The 21736-nt window shown below is 39.1% G+C and overlaps 2 protein-coding genes and 1 long non-coding RNA gene across 4 annotated transcripts in view; all 3 read right to left on the bottom strand.

Moving 5' to 3' along the window:
* LOC125274679 (fucolectin-5-like) overlaps positions 1-21736 on the bottom strand; it is an 82681-nt gene that overhangs the window by 1093 nt on the left and 59852 nt on the right. The window lies entirely within an intron of this gene.
* On the bottom strand, positions 3999-4683 carry LOC125274684. Its single transcript, XR_007186313.1, has 3 exons — positions 4574-4683; positions 4291-4394; positions 3999-4122 (listed from the first exon to the last, which is right to left on the bottom strand). It is a non-coding gene; the product is annotated as an uncharacterized LOC125274684 (long non-coding RNA).
* LOC125274674 (tenascin) overlaps positions 9914-21736 on the bottom strand; it is a 40829-nt gene continuing 29006 nt past the window's right edge. For both annotated transcript variants that reach the window (XM_048201067.1, XM_048201068.1), the window contains 11 exons: positions 20396-20518; positions 19607-19750; positions 16762-16881; positions 16400-16552; positions 14983-15125; positions 14736-14868; positions 14336-14487; positions 12445-12541; positions 11984-12145; positions 11519-11682; positions 9914-10374 (listed from right to left, as the gene is read on the bottom strand). In XM_048201067.1, coding sequence (XP_048057024.1) covers positions 10288-10374; positions 11519-11682; positions 11984-12145; positions 12445-12541; positions 14336-14487; positions 14736-14868; positions 14983-15125; positions 16400-16552; positions 16762-16881; positions 19607-19750; positions 20396-20518 — 1478 coding nt within the window. In that variant the 3' untranslated portion in view covers positions 9914-10287. The remainder of the gene's footprint in view (positions 10375-11518; positions 11683-11983; positions 12146-12444; positions 12542-14335; positions 14488-14735; positions 14869-14982; positions 15126-16399; positions 16553-16761; positions 16882-19606; positions 19751-20395; positions 20519-21736) is intronic.

The following is a 21736-nucleotide window of genomic DNA, read 5'->3' as shown; positions in this document are numbered from 1 at the left end:
CAATCCTATTGGCCGGCGACAGCCTATGACGTCAAACTGCGCGAACCGTGACGTATAAAGGGAGCGTCTGAGGAAGCAGTCAACAGCCTTTCGTCTTTTCGGTACAGTTTTGTTCGTGCCATTGTTTCTCAAACTCCGGTAGGAAATTACTTCTTTTTTGTCTGCAAACGTTCAGGAGAATGTGTTCATCCGTGTCCCCTGGGTTTGACACTTGATGTACACGTTTCTGGCGTTTTTCTGTCTGGAGAGGAGCGAACGCATAGATGTTGCTTGAGGGCGCCGTCTATTTGTGTTTGTCTATTATTCACTGCGAGCGTCTCTTCTGTTTGGACGCTCTGTTCTCGTTTGACACTCTTTCCGAGGGAGGAGGTGTCTGCATCTGTGCCTGTGATTCTAGCCCCGTGTGTGCTGAGGCAATACGGCGGCTGCAGTCATAGGGCTCGCAGGTGAGCTCGTTGGGAAGTCTGAGAGAATTATACTTTCTCTCGGCTTCCCGGGGCTGACGAGGGTGTATTGTTAGATGATTGTGACGTCCGTGTTTGATGTCGCCGCTTCCAACAGCGACCGCTCCTCTGGCTGCTGGGTATGTGAGCCGCTGTGTTTTTGGGACGCGCTTTTCGGCAGGCTGCAGCTGCCGTGAGTGTGCGTTAAGAAAGGGGCCGTGCGCGGATGGTTTGACGAACGGTTCCTTTCTGTCCATGAATGTTGCGCCTCCCATAGACTTTCCATTCTCTCCTGATCTCCGCGTTTGAGATTGGGAGGGCATGGAAAAACCCCTGGCCGTTCAGATTTGGATCTGAGCCAGACAGACGGGAGGAGGAAGAAACGAGAGTAATGGGTGATCGACTGTAAACACTGTTGCGTTTGTAATCGATTCCCCAGCTATTTTAAGGGCGATTTATATCTACCCTCTCCTCTTCTTCTTTCACCTCCAATAAATATATATATATATTTCTACTTGCTCAGGTGTTTTTACAGTTAGGCTGTCGGCTGGCCTTTTTCTAAGGCCACCTTCTGGCTTGATAGTGAAAGTGCTTTTAGGCTTTAAAGAACTTTTGATTTCTTCCTTCTTCATGCTTTAACCGTGGGCGTGGCCGCATTAGCGGATAATGAGCTGAATCACGGACTTCTGACATGGCTCTCTTTTCATACAGATTACATAAACACAGAATGTTTGTTTTCGATTTGACTTGCACGATTTGAAACCTGACATTTCAACGTTCCTTTAGACATAAGTGTCATTTTTTTTGTCATTAGTAAGTTACAGTTCATTTTCTGAGAACTATCAGATTGGACTTCGTTCAGAGGGAGATGAGAGATCACGCATCATGTTAGTTTTCTTTATTTTACAAAAAGCACAACATTGTGTTTTTACTCTGAGTGTACACAAATAAAAGAAGACATTCTATAGTTTCAATTGATATATTACTTATGTCTCTATGACAAGAAATGACGTATTTTAAGTCTGTTTTGCTTTAGTGGCCACTAGCTGACGCCGCGTGCGATGGGTAGGCCTTAAGGGCCTCCTGTGGAGCATGCTGGCATTTACCTTTTCAAGGTTTTTCTTTCTTACTATTTTTACTGAAGCAGTAAAATGATTTCTGTCGCTGGCTGGCCGGGGCTCGGGCTGACTGATGACCTCCTTTTGTAGTCGGTCTGTTTAGCCCGAACCTTGATAACACTGCCATGAGCTGATGCCACGTGTCTGCTGAGGTTATAGGCCCATGGGGCCTTCTTTAGCGCGTGATGGCGTACGCTGTACTCCTCTTTCTTAAAGAGTTGAAAGGTGCTTTTACCGAGTACACTGCTCGTTGGATTGTGTTGGACGAGCTGTTTTCATGGGCACTCACAGCTACTTAATTACTTGGTGGTCATGCTTCCAGCATGCTATGTTTCAGGTGCTTGGCCTTACGGGCCATCCCGGAATATCGCCTCATGTGTTGAGTTTCTGTGGAATGCTTAGTTCATTTTAAGAACTCTAGTTATGTTGTAGGCCCTTTGTTCCGGCCTCCATGACTATGTGGCCACAGTACTGGCTGTCTGTTAGGTTGAGCTTCGTACTTCCCTCTGGGTTGACTGTGTAATTGTGCTTAGCTACCTAAGCTAGTCATTGGTTGTAGACTTCTGTGAAGTCTCCCGTTCAGACTGGCCCCAGGCTGGTTTGTGCTCCCCTGTACCAGCGTTCTCTAGCGCACAGCCTCCTAAGCGCTTTTATCAGAAGCTGAGTAGATCCTAGGATGAGTGGTTGTACTCCCCTCAATACGAGGGTTTATAGCGCTCAGCTGAGTTCCGCTCTCCAGGATGCCCATCTCTGCGTGTGGGTTTGAGTTGCTTACTGCCTTTTCGCAGTCACTCTTTCCTGCTCTCCTCTTTGGAGTTTGCGCTTGGAGATTCTGTGTATCAGACAAGGTTGGCCAGGCTAGGTTTGGCTATCGCTAGATTAGTAAGGCCTCCTTGGTGGCGTTGGGGGTGATTTTGTCCCCCCTAGTGACTGGCCGGGATTCCTTTTGGACTCTTGGCCACATTCCCCTAGAGGGACCACTTTCTATGGTTTGTTGGTCCCAGATGCTCGAGCAGCCTTGGCAGGCCTTTTACGGAAGGCCTCTTTTAGGCTCAGCTTGGGATGCTGGCCATAGTGAATGCTGTCACTGACAGCCTTGCAGAAATTGCTCCCGGTTTTTCCCTGGAACTGCCGGACGTTTGTCCAGACATTTTGGGCATGCATTCTCCTCTGGCATGGCGGCGTGGGTATATCGTTCCCCATAGCGCAATTTCAAGCGCAGAGTTGAGTTCCCTTTCGAAAGGGAACGTCTCAGGTTACGCATGTAACCATGGTTCCCTGAGAACAGGGAACGAGACTCTGCGCTTTCCTGCCATGCTTCGGGATGCCTGCTGAACAGTCCCTCAAAGACGAAAAGATGTTGACTACTTCCTCAGGCGCTCCCTTTATACGTCATGGTTCGCGCCATTTGACGTCATAGGCTGTCGCCGGCCAATAGGATTGGAGTGTTGTGATTTTGGCATTTCGAACACGAGTCACGAGTGATGTTCCCCATAGCGCAATTTCAAGCGCAGAGTCTCGTTCCCTGTTTTCAGGGAACCACGGTTACATGCGTAATGTGAGACGTTTTTTTACTTTAAAGTGCTTAAGTATAATTCCAATTTAATAGGTACAATAATGCTAAGTTATTTAATGCAAATCATTATTAAGCGGCACTCTGGAATACTTGATTCTGATTGGTCAGTCGTGACATTCTGAGGTCTGATATTTCCAGATAATGACCGTCATCAATAGTAACGCTGTATAACAGAAAGCTCATCCGGGTTTCTGAAGCCGGTCTTTCTCTGATGTTTCTTGTATCACACCACAGACTCACTCTCTCTCTTGTTTCATACAAACACAACTGGTGCGTCTCTGTTATAGTTATTGATTGTATTGAAGTATTAAGATTGAATTGAAGTATTTGTAGTATTAAGAGTACTGTAGTGTTCAATATAGTTGCTCGAATGATTGTTTTTGTACACTGTAATGGATTCTAAGATAAACAAGCAAGAATTTAAAACAGTTTCATCTCAAATCAATATGTCCATGTAATTATTTATTTGGTGTGCATGACTGTACACTATTCCTTATAATAACAAGTTCAAACAAGACAAACATTTGTCTTGCTAGGTATGGCTGTATTTTTTCTTCATGGAAGTTTTGTGTTTATTACAAGTGGGCTAATTAAATATTTGAACTCGAATCAATATTTCACGTCCAAAATTATTTGTGGCTTTTAACCATATAATAATCACCCTGCCGGGGTTTATTATGCATATTATATATAACTGACAACATTCAATGTAATGAAGAACACTTACTTGGACTACAAATGTACAATGGTGTGTCCTTTTCTGTTAATAAAATAATATCAGTTATACACACATTAATATGCACATAAAAAAAAATTCTATCACAGCGTTTTCTTCTCTCTCTGTCCCTTACCTGCAGACACCTCGACTTCACACAGAGTAAGGACTTCATCATTCCCAGGTAAAAAAATGTTGACATATCGGCCAATAACAGGCTCAAATGAAAATGTTTGTGTGCCATCAGGAGCAGTGACGATAGTTGCAGCCCTGAAAATACATAAAGAACAGTGTTAAAATGAAAACCAGAGGCACATGTCTAACAAATTCAGTTCAACTCCATTGAAATCAAATGATTTTGTACAGCACTCTTCTCAATACACATTATTGTTCATGTTTTATATTGCATTGCTACAAGAAACAATGGTCTAAACTTACAAATGTCTAATCACAGTCTGGATAAAATATGTTCAAGTAAAGTTCATCTCCATGGCTGTGGCTCTCTGAGTGGTTGATTTGTGAAGGAGGTTCAATTTTGCCTCCTGTTTTATTAAACCAGATTGAACATCATAAACATGGGAAGACGACAGAACAACTGAAATATTTCTTAGAGCTCATTGTTGTTTCCGTTGTTGGCCAGACTGTTACCAACACGAATCTGAGCTCCTCTAAGGCGGTCTTTGCAACAGTCTTGACGATTAGTGATGGTAACGTTGCTTACACTGTAGACATTTCCAAGGTCAATTCTCCACCATGGATTAAACTCAGGATTAGTGTGAGAGCAGGAGCCTCTGTTTCCATCTACTGCATGTTCAGCATTCTCCCTGTGGGTATGTGGAGGACTGCACAGCCTTGGCATTAAGAGCAAGATTCCCTGTTCAATATGATATGAAATTGATTAAAAATAAATAAATGATTAAATAAATAAACAGCAATAAAAACAAATAAATCACAAGCTTTAAATTAACATATTTTGGCCTATAATTTTAATAAATTAATCTTGATTGATATGTAATGATACACAATGGTTACAGATTTTTAAATCCAGGCATTTTTACTTGTATTATTCTAAACGTACCTCTGGAATCAGCGACACACAGTCCAGTAAGTGTTAGAAACACAATCACACGTATGGCCATCCTGATATAAGACACAACAACACATCACCTCATCTCAGCATATGAAGGAACAATTTTCAATTTATCATCCTCATTTAAACAAAGAGGCACATATATTGCTATTGTAATGAAGTAATAGTATAGAAGAACCCCATGACTTACAGTAAAGTCAGTGTAATGTGACTAACCTGCCTCTGTTGTTAGGATTTTAAATGCCTTTGCCAAGTTTCCTCTATTTTTATATATATATATATATATATATATATATATATATATATATATATATATATATATATATATATATATATATATATATATATATATACATATATACACATATACATATACACATACACACACTAATAACCACAGAGACTACCTTTACATATCAAAATGCATCAGATCATTCCAAAACAATGCTGGACGGACTTACAATCAAACATCGTTCAACTGCATAATTCTATATCATGTATACAACATATATATGCTTAGATCACACATAATTCATGCAATTATTATGACTTTTGAATGGTTAATGGGATTCTGAATTTTACAGTACTAGAGCAGAAAAGTTAAGAGACCATGTGACTAAGATAAGAACTGTGATTTATGTACATGGAGGAGAAATAGTCACACCCCGAACTAGACAGTCTAATTGGTTGGACCTTCTCCAGGGGTGTTGAACAAACATCTCAGTTTAAAACTCAGGACACACGAACAAAGAATTAGGTTACGGTAAAATGGGTTAAGACGGAGGTTAAGAATGAACAGCACCATGCAAGTCATCTGAATACTCTCATCTCACTTTTCTTTCTTCACTTAGTTTCTTTTCTTTTCTGTTGAGAGTCTCGTTTTCTAAGTTAAGTTTTTCAGCAAAGCTTCAGTCCGTTTCATCTGCTTCCACATTTACACCCGCACTGTGGGGCGGAGCGTGAGATGCAAATCTCGCACATCAACGTACATTGGTTTACTTAGTTTTCACTCTAATGTGATTAGGCTCTTAGGCGAGATTCCAATTCCTCAGTTCAGTTCTGACGTAACGTCTCCATTCCCTCCTTCAGGGAACGAGGGTTATATACATAATCAAGACATTTTATGTGTTAGAATAATTAACCCGTTTCCTTTACACATGAGTGACTGATTGTCATGGAAATGTCAGGTCACATACTGTACTGTATCTTGTTTCTTTGAATTTTAAATCTAGATTTACACATACACATTGCCCCATGTGAACACACTTGTCCAATGAAAAAGTGCAGGGCTCGAATTTTTGGGTTTTATAATGTTTTATTAAAAGTGCGGGGACACATCCCCTGCGTATTCTACACCCACGGTACTGAGTAAGACAATTTGGTAAAACATTACAACAGTGTTATCATAGTTAACTAAAACCAAAACCATAAAAAACATTTGTTACTTAAAATAAATTTGTTAATTTGTTCTTGCTTTATTACTGACTGTTTTCTTGTCTTTATTTATTATTACTTATTATCAAATTCATTTATGTTTGTCATAATTTATCTTTGGCTGCATTATGATTTCCTAATTCGGAATTTAATCAAAGTTTGTGCAAGTAGTGCAAGTGCAAGTGGTTGAATTAGATCACTGAAGGTCAGCAGCAAAGACACTTAATAATGTGAGATTAAATACATAAAGTGTATTTGTGTAATTTAATTTAGTTAATTATTACAGGTTTGTTTAAAATTCTGAGTTTGCATTTCACTGTTCTTATTCATTTTGAGGAATACTGAATGTTTTTGGCAAGTGAGATGAGGAAATGCATGTTCACATTTAGTCTAGAACTACAATAACCATCATGTTTACACAGCGCACACAACGCCTCTGCACTTTATTTCTCTCAACATGGGGACAGGAGAGCTGTCAGTCAATAAATGGGAAAACAAAGCAGCTTGCTTTACTTATTTGAAAAAAATAATCTGATTACCTAACTCAAGTTACTTGTAACATGCAACACTGGCCAAGAGTTTTGTAAATTTTTCAATGGTGATACCAAATTTATTTAAAAGCTGTATTCAGCAATTTTTAACCAATTGTAATGTTACCCTGGTGTAGAGAGTGCATAAACATTCAACTCACCTGGAATTCATCAATGTATCAACCTCACAGAAGACCTTCACAATTCAGTTATCTGCTTTTCAACAAAATAATAAATTTGTATATAATAAATGGAATTAATATTTTTATAAACAATTGCTAGATTTGTTATTTATCCAATATATTATTAATATGAGGAATATTATGCATTCAAAACATTTCAAACCAAAAATGTGCTATTAAACATAGATATGAATATTAATACATACCAGCAGTCTGTGAAGAGGGTCTAGTTGAATAATATTGAGCTCAGAAATGATGCTCTATTTATTGTTGAATTAAGACCCTCCCCATCAAAACTATGTGAGACCAATACTCTCCTCGAAAGGGGGCTTGGAGATTGTGCTGCATGGTTGGTAAAATGTTTGTACTTGCCTGTGCATATCCTTTAAAAACCCACATTCCAAAGATCTCAAACCAGGGCTTGTATTGACAGAGCTGATCAATAAAGGAGACCTTCCTTTGCTCCACAAACTTTAAGACCTAATGGCTAAATAACACCTTTGTGTCCTTAATGTGTAAATCCACAACCTCCGGAAACAGAGATGACCACAGGCCTAAACAGTGACATCCTCCAGGACACCGGCTCTGCCCAGCTATGCCAACTCTATCCAAAGAGTTTCTCTTAAACCAGAAGAAACTTCAATGAATTCACTCTCTTTGACAGAAACAGACTCAAAATTGCTGCAGATGATATTAATTAAACACCAGAAGGTGCCTTATATACAGTTGCAAGAAAAAGTAAGTGAACCACTTGCAGAATCTGTGAAAATGTGAATAATTTTAATAAAATAAGAGAGATCATACAAAATGCATGTTATTTTTTTTTTTTTATTTAGTACTGTCCTGAGTAAGATATTTTACATAAAAGATGTTTACATTTAGTTCACAAGACAAAAAAAAAAAAAAAAGCTGAATTTATTAAAATAACCCCATTCATAAGTATAAGTATAAGTATAAGTGTAAGTGTAATGTACATAAGTACATTTTCACAGATTCTGCAAGTGGTTCACTTATTTTTTCTTGCAACTGTATACACTATATTGCCAAACGTTTTGGGATGTCTGCCTTTACATGCACATGAACTGACATGAAATTCCATTCCATTCTTTAGGAGTAGAAAGTGTGTTTGTAACCCTCCAGGGAATGTCTGTGCCACTTAAGCGGTACAAAAAAAATAATATTTACATGTGAATTTACAATTCAATCCATGTACAAAATCCCAAGCGAAAAATATATGTGTGTGTTTGTATGTGTGTGTGTGTGTGTGTGTGTGTGTGTGTTAGATATTAGTTTGTGTTAGAATAATCAATAAAGTCTCCTGTAGATTTTTAAAGAGAAGTGTCTTGTGTTATGTGCTTAAGAATTTAATGCCTTAAACTGCCAATCTGATGTTACTTTGCTAATAAATAGTGTTTTCACGATAGTCGGATATTCATATCTGCTACAGAACTTATGCTTAACTTAGTAGAACTTATGGTAGACAATTCAGACTCGGTCATAAACTAAGTGACTCTTTTAAAGATCCCTTTAAATTAATTAATAATTTCATTTGAGCTGATTTGTCTCACATTAGCAATGACAAAGACTGCACTCAAAACTCCTGAAGCTGCGGCTTGTCCTACTTTGGCAGCCTGAGCACCAATTCTACCAACATTTGCCAGCAGACATACAGTAGATGCATGATTTCTGCGGCACACACTACTGTACTTCTGCTTAACCTCCATGAAATTTGTACGTTATCAAACGTGCATTCAGTGAATTGAAAATCAATGTGCTTACATAATCTGCTCCATTTTTTCAAGGCTCTCACATAGTGATTTTTGTTTGACTGCATTGGCAATGTTAGAAACAGTACCTGTTGCACCACCTGCAGCTCCAACACCAACACCTGTGACAATCAGAGCTGCACCAAGAGTGAAACCAGTGTGATTCCTCCAGCTGCTCCGATCACTGCAGCTGACAGACCGGCTTCAGTGCATGAAAGAAAAACAAACATGTCATCTTAAACTGATAATGCCAAGAAAAATCAAGTTTAACAAATTATGTTACTGTTTTTCCCCCTCACCTTTCCAATGCTTTTGAGCATCCAAAATCACCTAGATTGAGGTAACCATCTTCAGTCAGGAAAACATTCTAGAAATGCAACAAATAAAAAACATTTGGCTCAGTGACAGTTTGTCAAATGATTTACTGAGTTTTTATCAGAGCATACCTGAGGTTTATCTCTCTGTGAAGAACACTGGACAAAAGAACAGCATTTATCGGAAGTAGAAATCTTTTGCGACATTATAAATGTCTTTACTGTCACTTTTGATCAATGTAATTTGTCCTTGTTGAATAAAAGTAGTAATTTCTTTCAAAAACAAAATTCTTACCGACCCCAATTTTTTAAACACTAGTGTATGTTAAAAAAGCTTTCTATTTCTATTCATTAATTATTCTGAAGAAAAAAAAAAAAAAAGGACAACTGTTTTCAACATTGATAATCATAAATGTTGGATCATGTGACACTGAAGACTGGAGTAATGATGCTGAAAATTCAGCTTTGATCACAGAAATAAATTACACTTTACTATATATTCACATAGAAAACAGCTGATTTACACTGGAATAATATTTCACTGTTTTTACTGTATTTTTGATCAAATAAATGCAGTCATGGTGAGCAGAAGACACTAAATCTTAATGATCATTAAGTCTTAGTCTTAATTATTCAAAACTTGTAATGAACTTACCTTAAACATTTGAATAACGATTATAACACCATTTAAAATAGTTCTTTCAGAATCTATTGCCAAAACCATATCAAAAACAGCAACAACCACTTACAGCTTTTTTATTTTATTTTATGAAATCATTCTGAATGACACTGAAATATGTTACATACAATGCAATATGACTCTTGACAGTTCAAGCTGATATACGTGACTCCGGTCCGCAGCTTGATCGTAGTGAAGAAGGCAGTGCATAATATTTCCTACAGCTGCTGCGGAGCGTCACGACGCACAGACAATCCAACAACTGTACAATACAATATACGGGCTACACATAAACAGCCCTGACGCATTTCAGGTGGAGTACGTGTGTATATGTGGTGATGATGGTGAGGATATACGTGCAATAATGATGCTTTTCAGTGAGCATGTGTAGATGTTTGTCCATGAAGGGAGAGCGTTCGCCTCGTCCCGTCTCTCCCTCATTAGGGCCGGAATGAAGCGGGACGGAATTTCATCTCGGTGAAGGGGATGGAGAAATTCTTGCCTTTCCACTCAGTCCAGATCACTCCCTGAAAGAAATCAGACATGCAAACGCACCTTACAACTGCATTCATGTCAAGACTAGTTGAAAGTGTCACACTTAATATAAAATGGTCATATTTTAATAAAAGAAAATTAAATGCATTAAGATTAGAGGTGTAAATCATAACCAGTTACAGTCACAAATGCCAAAATATAACAAATGTTTGAAAATGGCAAATAGACCCTTTTCACAGACTGTGATGATGCATTTTAATGGTCATCAATATCATAAGTTTTTTTTTTTTTAATTATGTACATTTATATAGCACTATACTTTGCATCAAAATGCAAAAAAAAAAAAAAAATTAGTTTAAAAATGACATCTTTCTCTCTTCTGACTGCCGTTATCAATCACTCTCTATTTTTTCCTCTATTTGAAAGTTGTGCAAACACTATTGTGTAGTTTTTCTTTTGCTATTTGCACAAATGGAAACACAAAAAATATATATTTAATGAAGTTTATATATATTTAAAGGTTTATATATATTTAAAAGTCTATAAAAGTTTACCCAACTATGATGACTTCTGCTTCTGAGAAACCTGGAAATGCGAAAAGGGTCTATCCTGTATCCTAATCGGCACATCCATATATAATAATAATAATAATACTAATTTAGAGAGAGAGAAAAATCATTAACACTGCAAAAAATTGCTTTTCTTACATAGTATTTTTGTCTTGTTTCCAGTCCAAATATTTAAAAATTGTCACAAAACAATCAAAATTATCTGCCAATGGGGTGAGAAAAATAATCTTGTTTCTGTTTGAAATCTTGTTTTATTTTTCTCACCCCATTGGCAGATAATTTTGATTGTTTTAAGCAAAAACTCACTTTATTTAGATTTTTTCCCCCAGAAAACAAGAAAAAAAATCTTATGTCATTTTACTTATGTAGTAAAAGCATCTGGATTTAAGAATTTTTAGATATTTAGACTGGAAACGACAATACTAAGACAATGATCAATCAAGAAAGTCTGTTTACTAAAATGTGCAAATCGAGGAAAGCAAAATGAGACACTCCAGTTGTTAAAAAATCATTAATAGAGAAAATAAATGTGCATGTTGATTTTTATTCCTCAGTGCATTGATTCATCATATCATCATATATGAGCGCATGTGTCAGTCGGCTGCACCTGGTGGTTTTTGTTGGTGTTGTACAGGCCGTTGAGGTTTGCCTCATGGCAGTTCTTGTACCACCAGCCGCCTCTGTAAGACATGGCACAGCGCGTGATGAACGGTTGAGGGTCTCTGTCCCGCGTGGAGAACGGCCGGCCGTTATGATACGACATCGAGTCGCCTGTTCAGGAATAAATGCAGACTTTCATAAGTATACCATACTACATCTCTACAGCCTCTTCTTTCCTGGCTAGTTCATCTATATCAGTGGTTCTCAACTCCAGTCCTCGGGACCCACTGCTCTGCACATTTTGTATGTCTCTCTTATATGACACACTCAATTCAGTTCATGCAGACTCTCCTAATGAGCTGATGATCTAAATCAGGTGTGTTAAATAAGGGATACATTATTTGTGCAGAGCAGTGGGTCCCGAGGACTGGAGTTGAGAAACACTGATCTATATGCACGTTTAGAGACTCACCGGCTGTGCCAGAGTATCCCGAGACTCTGATGGTGTAGTGTTTTTTTGCATTTTCCACGGAGAACGAGGAATAACGTGCGTAAACGGACTCGCCTCCTGCTCTCAGGTCGATTCTGAGGGTCATTGGACTCATCTTAGTGAAGTTATGAAGCAGCTCGTTTCCTAAAGCAGAAGACACAGTCAGTCAACTGAGGCAGTCGTGGCCTAATGGTTAGAGTCAGACTCGAGTGTTCGAGTCTCAGTACTGGCAGGAAGGAGTGAATGAACACTCTCATTCCACCCTCATTACCCACAAATGTCACTTTCACTATCACAATCCGTCCACTAGAGGGCAGCGCTAACCTTCTTCGGCTGTTGTTTGACTTGCATGGTTTGCAATGCAAACCTACAAACCCAGATCTGGGCTGTCAGTTTGGAGATTTGTAATATTTCAGAGGAAACTAATTGATTTAATTTCTCACCGAGCCAGAATTCCCCATCCAGCGCTCCGAATCCACTACTGTATTCCCGCCAGCTCCTGAAGAAGTTTGTCTTTCCATCCTTTCTTCGCTGAAATACCTAGACACACACAAACAAACAGATAAAAGATAAGCCACTCATATATATACTTTGTCAACATCGCTAAATGGAATGTCAAATATTATTTGTTTGTTAAAGCAAACATCACTATTATTGGTTTAGAGATTTAAACAAACCGCTTGTCATATGAATGAAGTCTCAAATCAAATGTAGTTATTTTTGACTAGTGAAGTCAACGAATCAGTGTGTCTTTGAATTAACCTTTTAAGTAAACGACCTGCTCTCGTTAACTTTCATTGCCGCTGTCCCAAATGAAACCCTCGCGGTCTTCCTACGAGTCCACACTTTGACCCTGTCCCAGGTGGCACACTTATGTAATTCATGGACCTGTTACCACAGCTTAAATAAATGCATGGTTGCAAGTTAAAAATTATAATTTATTGTTTTAATTAAACCTTTTAAGTTGCAAACATTATTTTGTAGAGTTCTGTTGACATAACAAAGTTGATCATTACATCAACTTAATATCGTCTAATTTAAACTCAAATTTCTGCGTTAATTTGCTTCTTTTTTTTTTTTTAAATTAGGTTGCAGTAACTTAATGAAATTGTCTTGATAACTTCAGAAATTAGGCAGTGGATTTCTATTTCCCAGCATGCTTTGCATAGGACAGGATGAGAATAAATGTTGAAATTAAGTGTTAATTTATTTGTTTTTAGTGAAGGAAAAGACCTGTTAGTGTTTAATGCTGTTATGTTTGACATTTAAAAGAGTTTCTGTAATGCTGAAGTTTTTGTGGTTATCATTGTGCTGTAAATACATGAAGGTAAACACTACATTGATTCTATAAGCGATGACTGCGCTAATGACAAGTAACATCTTCATTAAATATACATGTTAAATAAGTTGTTAGCATATGCTGTGATCGCTGTTGATTCAAATAGAAATAGATAAGATGAATTGGTTCCAGGACTAGCAACGTTTGAGTAATCAACTTAAAATATTGTGCTTATGCTACAAATTATGTTCCTCTAACTCAATGTGGCTTGTTTGTTGAACGTAAATTCACTCAAAGTTGTCATAACTCAAAAAAATTGATGCAAACTGTTGTTTTTGAGACAACACATTATTTTTTAGAGTGCACTTTTGGTCCTGTGCACTTAAAAGGGCTGCCACGTTTGTGTGTCTGTTAAGTCCGTGAGACCATAGGGTGTCTTATTTGACATTTTAGGTTTCAGAAGGGTGCTTGTGAGTGTCCCCTTTGCGGTCGATATGCACCCTCGATGTGCACTTTTGCCGAGCCGCACTGAAGCGAGCTTCGCAGCAGACTTCATCCCGACAGTCAAAGTAACGAAAGTGCAGACCCGTAGGAAGATCGTGAGTGTTTAGGGTGCCATTTGGGACAGGGCCTTTCACTACATAATGCTGCTTTGATCGTCGGGTACAAGTCTGCTGTGGAGCTCACTTCAGTGCACATCGAGGGCGCATATCGACCGCAAAGGGGACATGATCAAGATCACGCGCCGGCCGTCGTAATTCCACAAGACTGTAAGTTCATATGAAGTGTGCCATTTGGGACAGGCCCATATTATTGGCTTTCACACCAGGTAGTTCTATGAACTAGCCACCAGGGTGGGTCCCGGAAAACTAATAGTTCCCATAAGGCCGTTTTCCCGGTTGCATTCGCACCGCCAGTAGGAACTCTGAAGTGACGTAAGATGCGTTTTTTTTTGCGACTTTTATTTTGACGGCAACATGAAGACTTCCACCTTTTATTGTCCCACCCAATAACTTCTGTGTAACACTAGTAGAGATGTGACGTGACCCTCGTACCATCCAGCCGCCTCCATCCGTCTCCATGTCACAGTAAACCATCACTGGTTTTCCCTCCCTGCCCTGCGGAAACAGCTCCACGATTCCTGACTCCAGCACTCCGTTCTGCTGCTCCTGGGAACAATCAGTGGGAAATGGGAACCGGAGATTCCCTGAGGAGAACAAAGTAGCACTGTAAAAAGACTTCTTCTTCACAGAAAGAAAATAAATGCAGCTCATCCTGACTTGTGGGTTTTTTTTTTTTTTTGGCAATTCACAATAATAATTCAGTAACACTTTACAACAAGGTCTCATTTGCTAACATCAATACATGTATTAACTAACATGAACTAACAAAAAAAAAAAGTTGGATGATTTCTAGCACAAATGCAGATGTTTAGAGATGGTCAGCAGTCAGTACCAGTGCTGAACTCTGTGGAGATGGTCACAGACTCCAGACCGCCGCTCACGGCCCGCAGACGAGCCGTGTATGTGGACGACGGCTTCAGCCTGCTTAGCTTCAGCTCCGTCAATGTGGGCTCAACAATGACTTCCTGTGCGGAACAAACATATCCAGGCGTTTAATGCTCAATCTTAAGACAGCGCTGGGTAAAAGAGGCTTTATGGGTCATAACTCGCACTGTAAATCATACACTCGGTTTTCTGACCTTAATGTCCTGGCTGTCCGTGTAGTAGCTCAGCTTGTAACCAGTGATGGCTGATACAGGTGGTTTCCATGACAACACTGCGGTACGAGGCGTCACCTGACTGGCCTTCAGATCACGAGGACCATCCACTATTTTACCAGCACCTGCGACATACAAAGGATTCGCCTTGTGCATAAACAAGTGCTATTACAATACGAAGTGTCTGAATCCATCACGTCTGGACACCTTCTGCTTCCATGCCAAATATCAAAGCAAGTGCCATTTACAGGGTTGCCAGGTTTTCACAACAAAACCCGCCTAATTGCTACTCAAAACTAGCCAAATCACATTTCGTGGGGGTCCCACAGGAAAAATCGCATTACGGAGGAAAAAATCTGCATTTTTGGTGGGGTTCCCCCTGGTAAAATTTGCATTCCAGAAGCTAAATACCATGTTATTTGGGGTCGCTTCAACCAGCAGACATGAAAAACAACCTGCGGCAACAGTGTAAAAGTAGAAAAACATGCCGTTTTTGTGTGTGTCCCTTTAAATGCAAATGAGCTGCTGCTCCCGCCCCCTTTCCAGAAGAGGGCGGAGCTTTAACAGCTCAACAACAACAAAGCTGGAGAATCTCACGCAGCCAAAATGATGACGGTGTTCAGCCTTACATTGTTCAAACCGGAGTCGACACTGATGGAGAGACTCAGGAAGAAGTTACAACTTTTAGACGTTTCTGAATGGTTAGTGGATAAATTGATGTAGTTGCTGTGGAGTTGATTCAACTCATCCACTAGCATGTGCCGTCACGTTCATCTTTTGTGTTGAATTGACCCTCGTTTGTGAAGCAGTCCGGCGTAAAATGACGGCATGTCAGCAACACTCTACTACAACAACTCTTCCTCTTCTCTAAAGCAGCCCAACATGGCCGTGTTCTCGGGGGCAGGGTTTATGTAAATTTTAGGGTTAGTGGTGTCATCCACCCAGGAAGAAGCTAGTTGTAGTCCCTACCAGCCATTTGTTGTAGTCCTTAAAAAGTAATTTCTGTAAAAGAAAATATCTCCTTTGCATTGAACTTTGAGCTCTAAATAAAGTCTATAAAGTCTTTTATAAAGAAGAAAACTCAAGACTACAATGGAGGCATTTCAGGGAGTTCAGAAAAAGTGATACTGATATAGAGAATTACTGGAACTTTGCAGAGCTTTTTCATGCTCAAACAGCAACATTACACACTAGAGAAAGATGAACATGGAAAAAAAGCATCATGGGTCCTCTTTAAAATGATTCTCCACACCTGTGTGAACTTGAGGAGAAATGACTTCATACATCCACTAATAATGACACAGCAGCAGTCATTGAGGAAAAGTCACATTAGTTCTGGCTCATATTCTAGGCTCTTGACCTGATAATGAGTGAGTGAACAGCTGACGCTCATGCTGACCTGTGGTGCTGAAGACTGCAGTCGCTCTGGAGCTGCTCAGGTCTCCCCTTCGGCTCTGAACGCTCACACTGTACTGCGTGGAGGATTGCAGGGCCTGCAGCTGCTGTTCTACTGCGTTGCCAGAGACTTTGATGGTTATTCCAGACCCAGGTGCTTATGGTGAGAGATGAGAGGAAAAACACAGGAGTGTTGTTTTTCAGCAATATTGAAAAGTGTGTCAGTCCTTTCTTTTCTGACAAAGTATAAACAACATTTTAGTATCATTTTTTAGAGGGTAAATGCTGAGATATGCAACCTCTGAGTAGTTGAGACACATTGAGTAGCTGTAGTTGCAACCCAATCCATACAGATATACTGCTTACCTGTGTCTGAACTGTACACTATGATGTAATGGTCGACGGTTGCCAGGGCGGGTCTCCACAGCAGTAGCGCTTTGCTGTCGGTGACATTTATGGCCCTCAGGTCTGTTGGAGCATCAGGCACTGAGGGAAACACATTTGATCAAAATCACCAACAGAGATGAAGGCAGTTACACAGCAAAATGCCCAGAGTTAAATCAACTCTGCTCAGAGTACATATGGTCCCTCTCTAAATAGTGTTAAAGTAACACTGAAACAGAGTTAAAGTTAATGAGATAATGAAGCAATTAATAAGGCTGTGACTGAAGTCAGTTCTTGCGTTTCTCTATTCTTCAGTGATTCTGCTTGTTAACAGCAGGTGTTCATCACTAATGCACTATCATCACTTAATTGCTTAATTATCTCATTAACATTAACTCTGCTTTAGTGTTATTTTAACATTATTTAGAGAGGGACCATATGTACTCTGAACAGAGTTGATTTAACTCTGGAGATTTTGCTGTGTATCGTGCTGTGACTTGAAATTTGCTTTCGATATGTCTGAATGGGGCAAAAACTTTCTATGAAATGTTTTTCATGTTAAGTAAGTCCCTACAAAAACAGCAGTAAAAGAAGTAGTAAGCATGCATACTAGAAAAGATGAACAGTCATTTAGCAGATGCTTTTAATTCAAAGTTATTAGGGGCCAAGCATCGAAGCTGCGTAGGCATCTATTGTATCCATTGGTGTTATTATTCTTCCATTTATTCTTCCGCTCTGGAAGTCTACGGCAGCCCATAGAACCACTTTCGGGAAAGTTATGAAATTTGGCAGACAGACAGAGGACAGCCTCAACTGTCACCATAGCAAATTTGAAGTCTCTAAGTCAATCCCTCTAGTGCCACCAACTGTCCAAAAAAAGCATTCACGTTAATGCTAATAACTGCAAGGGCTAGAAACAAAATGACGTCATTTTCCACCATTTTGAATTTTCTGAAAAACCTACTTTTTCTAACTCCTCCTAGGCCTTTGCTCAGATTTTCATGAAAACTGAGCCAGATCATCTTCAGACCATGCCAACAAAAAGTTATGGAATTCAAGTCGATTTGTCAACCCGTTTTTGAAAAACGCACAAACAAATTTAACGTAACGCACAAAAATAGCTGTAAGGCTGTATCTCCTCAACGCTTTATCGTATTCAGAGCAAACTTGGTCCATGTCATCACAAGCATGACCTGAGGTCACATGCTGCATTTCGGCGCAGTGCCACCTAATGGTCTGGAGATACGAAAAATGGCTAATTTTGCTTATATGAACGGTTGGCCCAAAAATCATAAATTTCATGGTTTCGCTATATTCTGGGCATCATGCCATGCTGAATGATATCCAATTTTCCCATATCGGCCATTTTGGGCGTTGGCCATTTTGAATTTTTTTGCAAAATGCTGTATGTTAGGAACGCATGAACGTATCATTACGAAACTTGGTATGGGTCATCGGCACGATGCCCTGAAGGAGTCTGAGAAGTTTCAGACCAGCGCCACCTAGTGATGAAAAAAAATAATTTACATGCTTATAACTCATTTTCACTAGAGTTAGCTCCTTAGATTCCTGAATCCTTGCCGAGTCCAACAAAACATGCTAGGTTTCACATTACGGTTAGTGCAACGTTGTTATTTAACGTTTAAACAACATTCACAAATATCTTCGAAACCGTTAGTCAGATCGAGACGAAGCCACTGTAGGAAAATCGTAAACATGGGTCGTTGACTATACGCTAATGGCCAAATGTCAAAATTTTAATGGTATGTGGCAAAAAATGCAATCAAAGTCAGGTGTGGGTAATTTATGATGTGTTCATACATATACATGTCTATAACTCCTAAACAAAATGAGACATGTTCACCAAATTTTACATGCTTATGTATGTGGGCACTCTGAGGAAACACAAAAAAAGAGGTGGGACTGCGACACTTAGTGGCGCTATAATTGAACAAAACATGAAATGGCTCTAAATACAGTACCGCTGGTCTGATTGACTTCAAACTTGACATACAGTGTCTTTTTCTCAGTTGTTATGATGTTATGTTGTTATTACGGCATTGGTGGTTTGCTGCTAGCTTCCTTGTTTGCTTCTGATGTGTTTGGCCCCTTCATTTCTGCTTGCAGCTATATTTTTCAGTTATTCCACTTTTTATACTGTACATTTCAACCCACCAAATTAGCTTAGTTGCTGCCTTAAATGGATTTGCAAAAATGATTTTCCAACAGTTTTTCTGAAATAGTGTTTGCCTATTTCAGAAAAACTGTTGGAAAATCATTTTTACAGACCAGAAGTTTCCAGTATTGTCATGTCACACCATTCAAAGAAACTAATTGCAATTCTGTTTGCTGCTACTATTTGAAAATTATACAATCTGCTGCTTTAAAATTAAAGTAAAATCATGGTAACACTTTATTTTGATACTCCCCAACAGACATTCTACTGACTATAAGTAACTGCATGTCAATTTATTCTATAAACCCGAACCCTAACCTAACAGTCTTCTAATACTCTAATGAGAGTTAGTTGACATGCAGTTGCAATGTTACTTATAGTTAGTAGCATGTCTAAAGTGGACTATCAAAATAAAGTGACAACATTGACTAAACTTAATTCAAATCACTTTTAATGTACATATTGATGACAAAAATCATGAATTCATGACAGTCATAAAACTAGTATTAGACAATTCTTGTGATGGCTTCAATCCTGCTGTATCCTGAGGACACAACTGTGACGGTTCATCAGTCAACCCGGTACAGACTTTTCATTTATCAGCCTTACAGCTTGCCTATAATACTCCATCTAGAATGATGTGAAACTCACAGGTGGTTACAGTGCCTTTGATGGAGTCGCTTTCGTCTTGTCCAAGCACAGACATCACGCTGACTTCATAGGTGGAGCCGGGTGACATCGACGAGAGATCCAGACGGAGCGTTTCTGAGTTTACGCTAACAGAGATCGGCTCACCTGCCATCACAACAACAAAGAACACATATGCATATTTCACACTTTCCATGAACGGGGTACAAATTCTTGAAAGTTCCCATTCTTTTCAGCTGGGACAGTTAAATGTGATGCTTAAAGTCCCCAAGAAATCAAAAGGGATAATTCTTTATTTCTAATGGAATATATTTATTAGTATTGTTTTGAATAATCTTAATCTGTTCCTCATAATCTTAAATCAGAATAACTTCCCCTCCCTCTTCAGCGTCATCTCTTCTCTGATGACGAGGGCGGGGCAACCTGTCACTCACATGAGATCCACCAATAGCAAACCACAACCATCCAATCAATTCCCTACGGACAAAATCAAACCCCGCCCTACATTTGTTCTTGTTTGAGAAGCAGTTTCACTCAGATATACGACACAATAGGGAAGAAAAGAGCACAACTTCTGTTTCATGCTCACTTGCATAAAATGTTAACTGCCAAACTCAGGAGGTCAAAATAAATATTATACAGGTTTTATGAGGTTTACAATTTGTTCAACCCATAATCATGCAATTAAAGGAGCGCAGGACACCACGTGTTTTCAATGGGATCCGAGCTTCTAATGATTTCAAACCCTCTTCACGGAAAGTGCCAGTCTTTTGAAACTGAGGTTTACGTTACCTTCTTGTACTTGAGTGTGTGTGATCTTGAATCCAGACACCTTGCTCTTGGGTTTGGTCCAAGACACGGTGAAAGAGCTGTCGGTCACATCGCTGAAGACAAGATCAGACGGAGGCTCCGGGCCTGAACGAGCAGGTACAGGACATTAAAAACCGGTCAGAATGAGCAAGAGACAGAGACAGAAAGAAAGAGAAAAGACAAGAAGTTCCCAAAAAGAGTCCTCACAAAAAAAAGGATAAGAAAGAACAGAGAAATTTAAAGAGAAGAAATTTAAGGAAAAAGAGATGTAAGGATGAATACAAATCCAGAATAAAACATTGTTAAGCAGTACTTTACTTGCATTCACATTTCTCTGTTCTCTGTGAAAACCCTTACATAAGGCTGGCTATGGGTTATTTCAGTGAAAACACGAGTGTATATATGTGCAATCGAAACATATATACAGTATATAGGCCACGGCCTATACAGAGCCCCACAGAAACCTCGCTGTTAATGACGGACATGAAATCCTGCACAGAAAACACAAGCATGATATTATGATGCTGCTCTTTCGAACCTGGAGAGGAGAAGAAAAATGCAAAGACGAAACGGGAGAGGAAGTGAAGGAAACGTTGTGAACAGCCGTCAAGTCATTTCATTAAAAAAAGCACAGTTTGTGTTTTGTTGGCCAACATGGAACAGGTTATTTGACATGAGACTGAACCGCTGTCGTTTGTTTGTGATGGAGGGGTCGACCGCGGTCTTACCCTGGACGGAGGGTGAGTGATGAAGGACACATGAAGCAGCTGACTGTAATCTTACCCTGGATGAGAGAAGAATGGTGATGAGCAGGAATATGTCTTAACTGTATTATCATCAGGAGATTACCGTCCGCAGAAAAACATTTTGACTGATCCCTCAGTTTGTAAAGATGACATATTTACAGTAAAGGAGCCTAGAAAGAATTTCCCAAGGTTTAAAAGCAGAAACGCAAAGCTTGTAGTTTTCTTACACCACCAAATAAAGAGAACTGGCAATTTCAGTAGATGAACTGAACAAAATGATTCAAAATTCTTCTACATTTAGACCAAAAATACCATCCTTACATGTGGATTCAGTTCAAATCAGATAAAATCACCATGCAGGCTGTTTATATTGATTTTACACAACTATTGTCTTTTTCATTGTCTATTATTTGTAATCTAATTACACAACTATTATTTCACACATATAACATGGTTAATTCTGATTGATTTGTCTTCATTTTTACAAACAGAAGGACAAGCTGAAATTATTTTCTGTGGTAATTGTGCCGTTTTTAACCCAGAATATATGAACAAAGTAAATTGTTGCATTAATCAA

This window comes from Megalobrama amblycephala, linkage group LG9 (assembly GCF_018812025.1).
Source record: "Megalobrama amblycephala isolate DHTTF-2021 linkage group LG9, ASM1881202v1, whole genome shotgun sequence".
NCBI lineage: Eukaryota > Metazoa > Chordata > Actinopteri > Cypriniformes > Xenocyprididae > Megalobrama > Megalobrama amblycephala.
The sequence above is the reverse complement of the archived record's forward strand: the minus strand, read 5'-3'. Positions and strand labels throughout refer to the sequence as shown.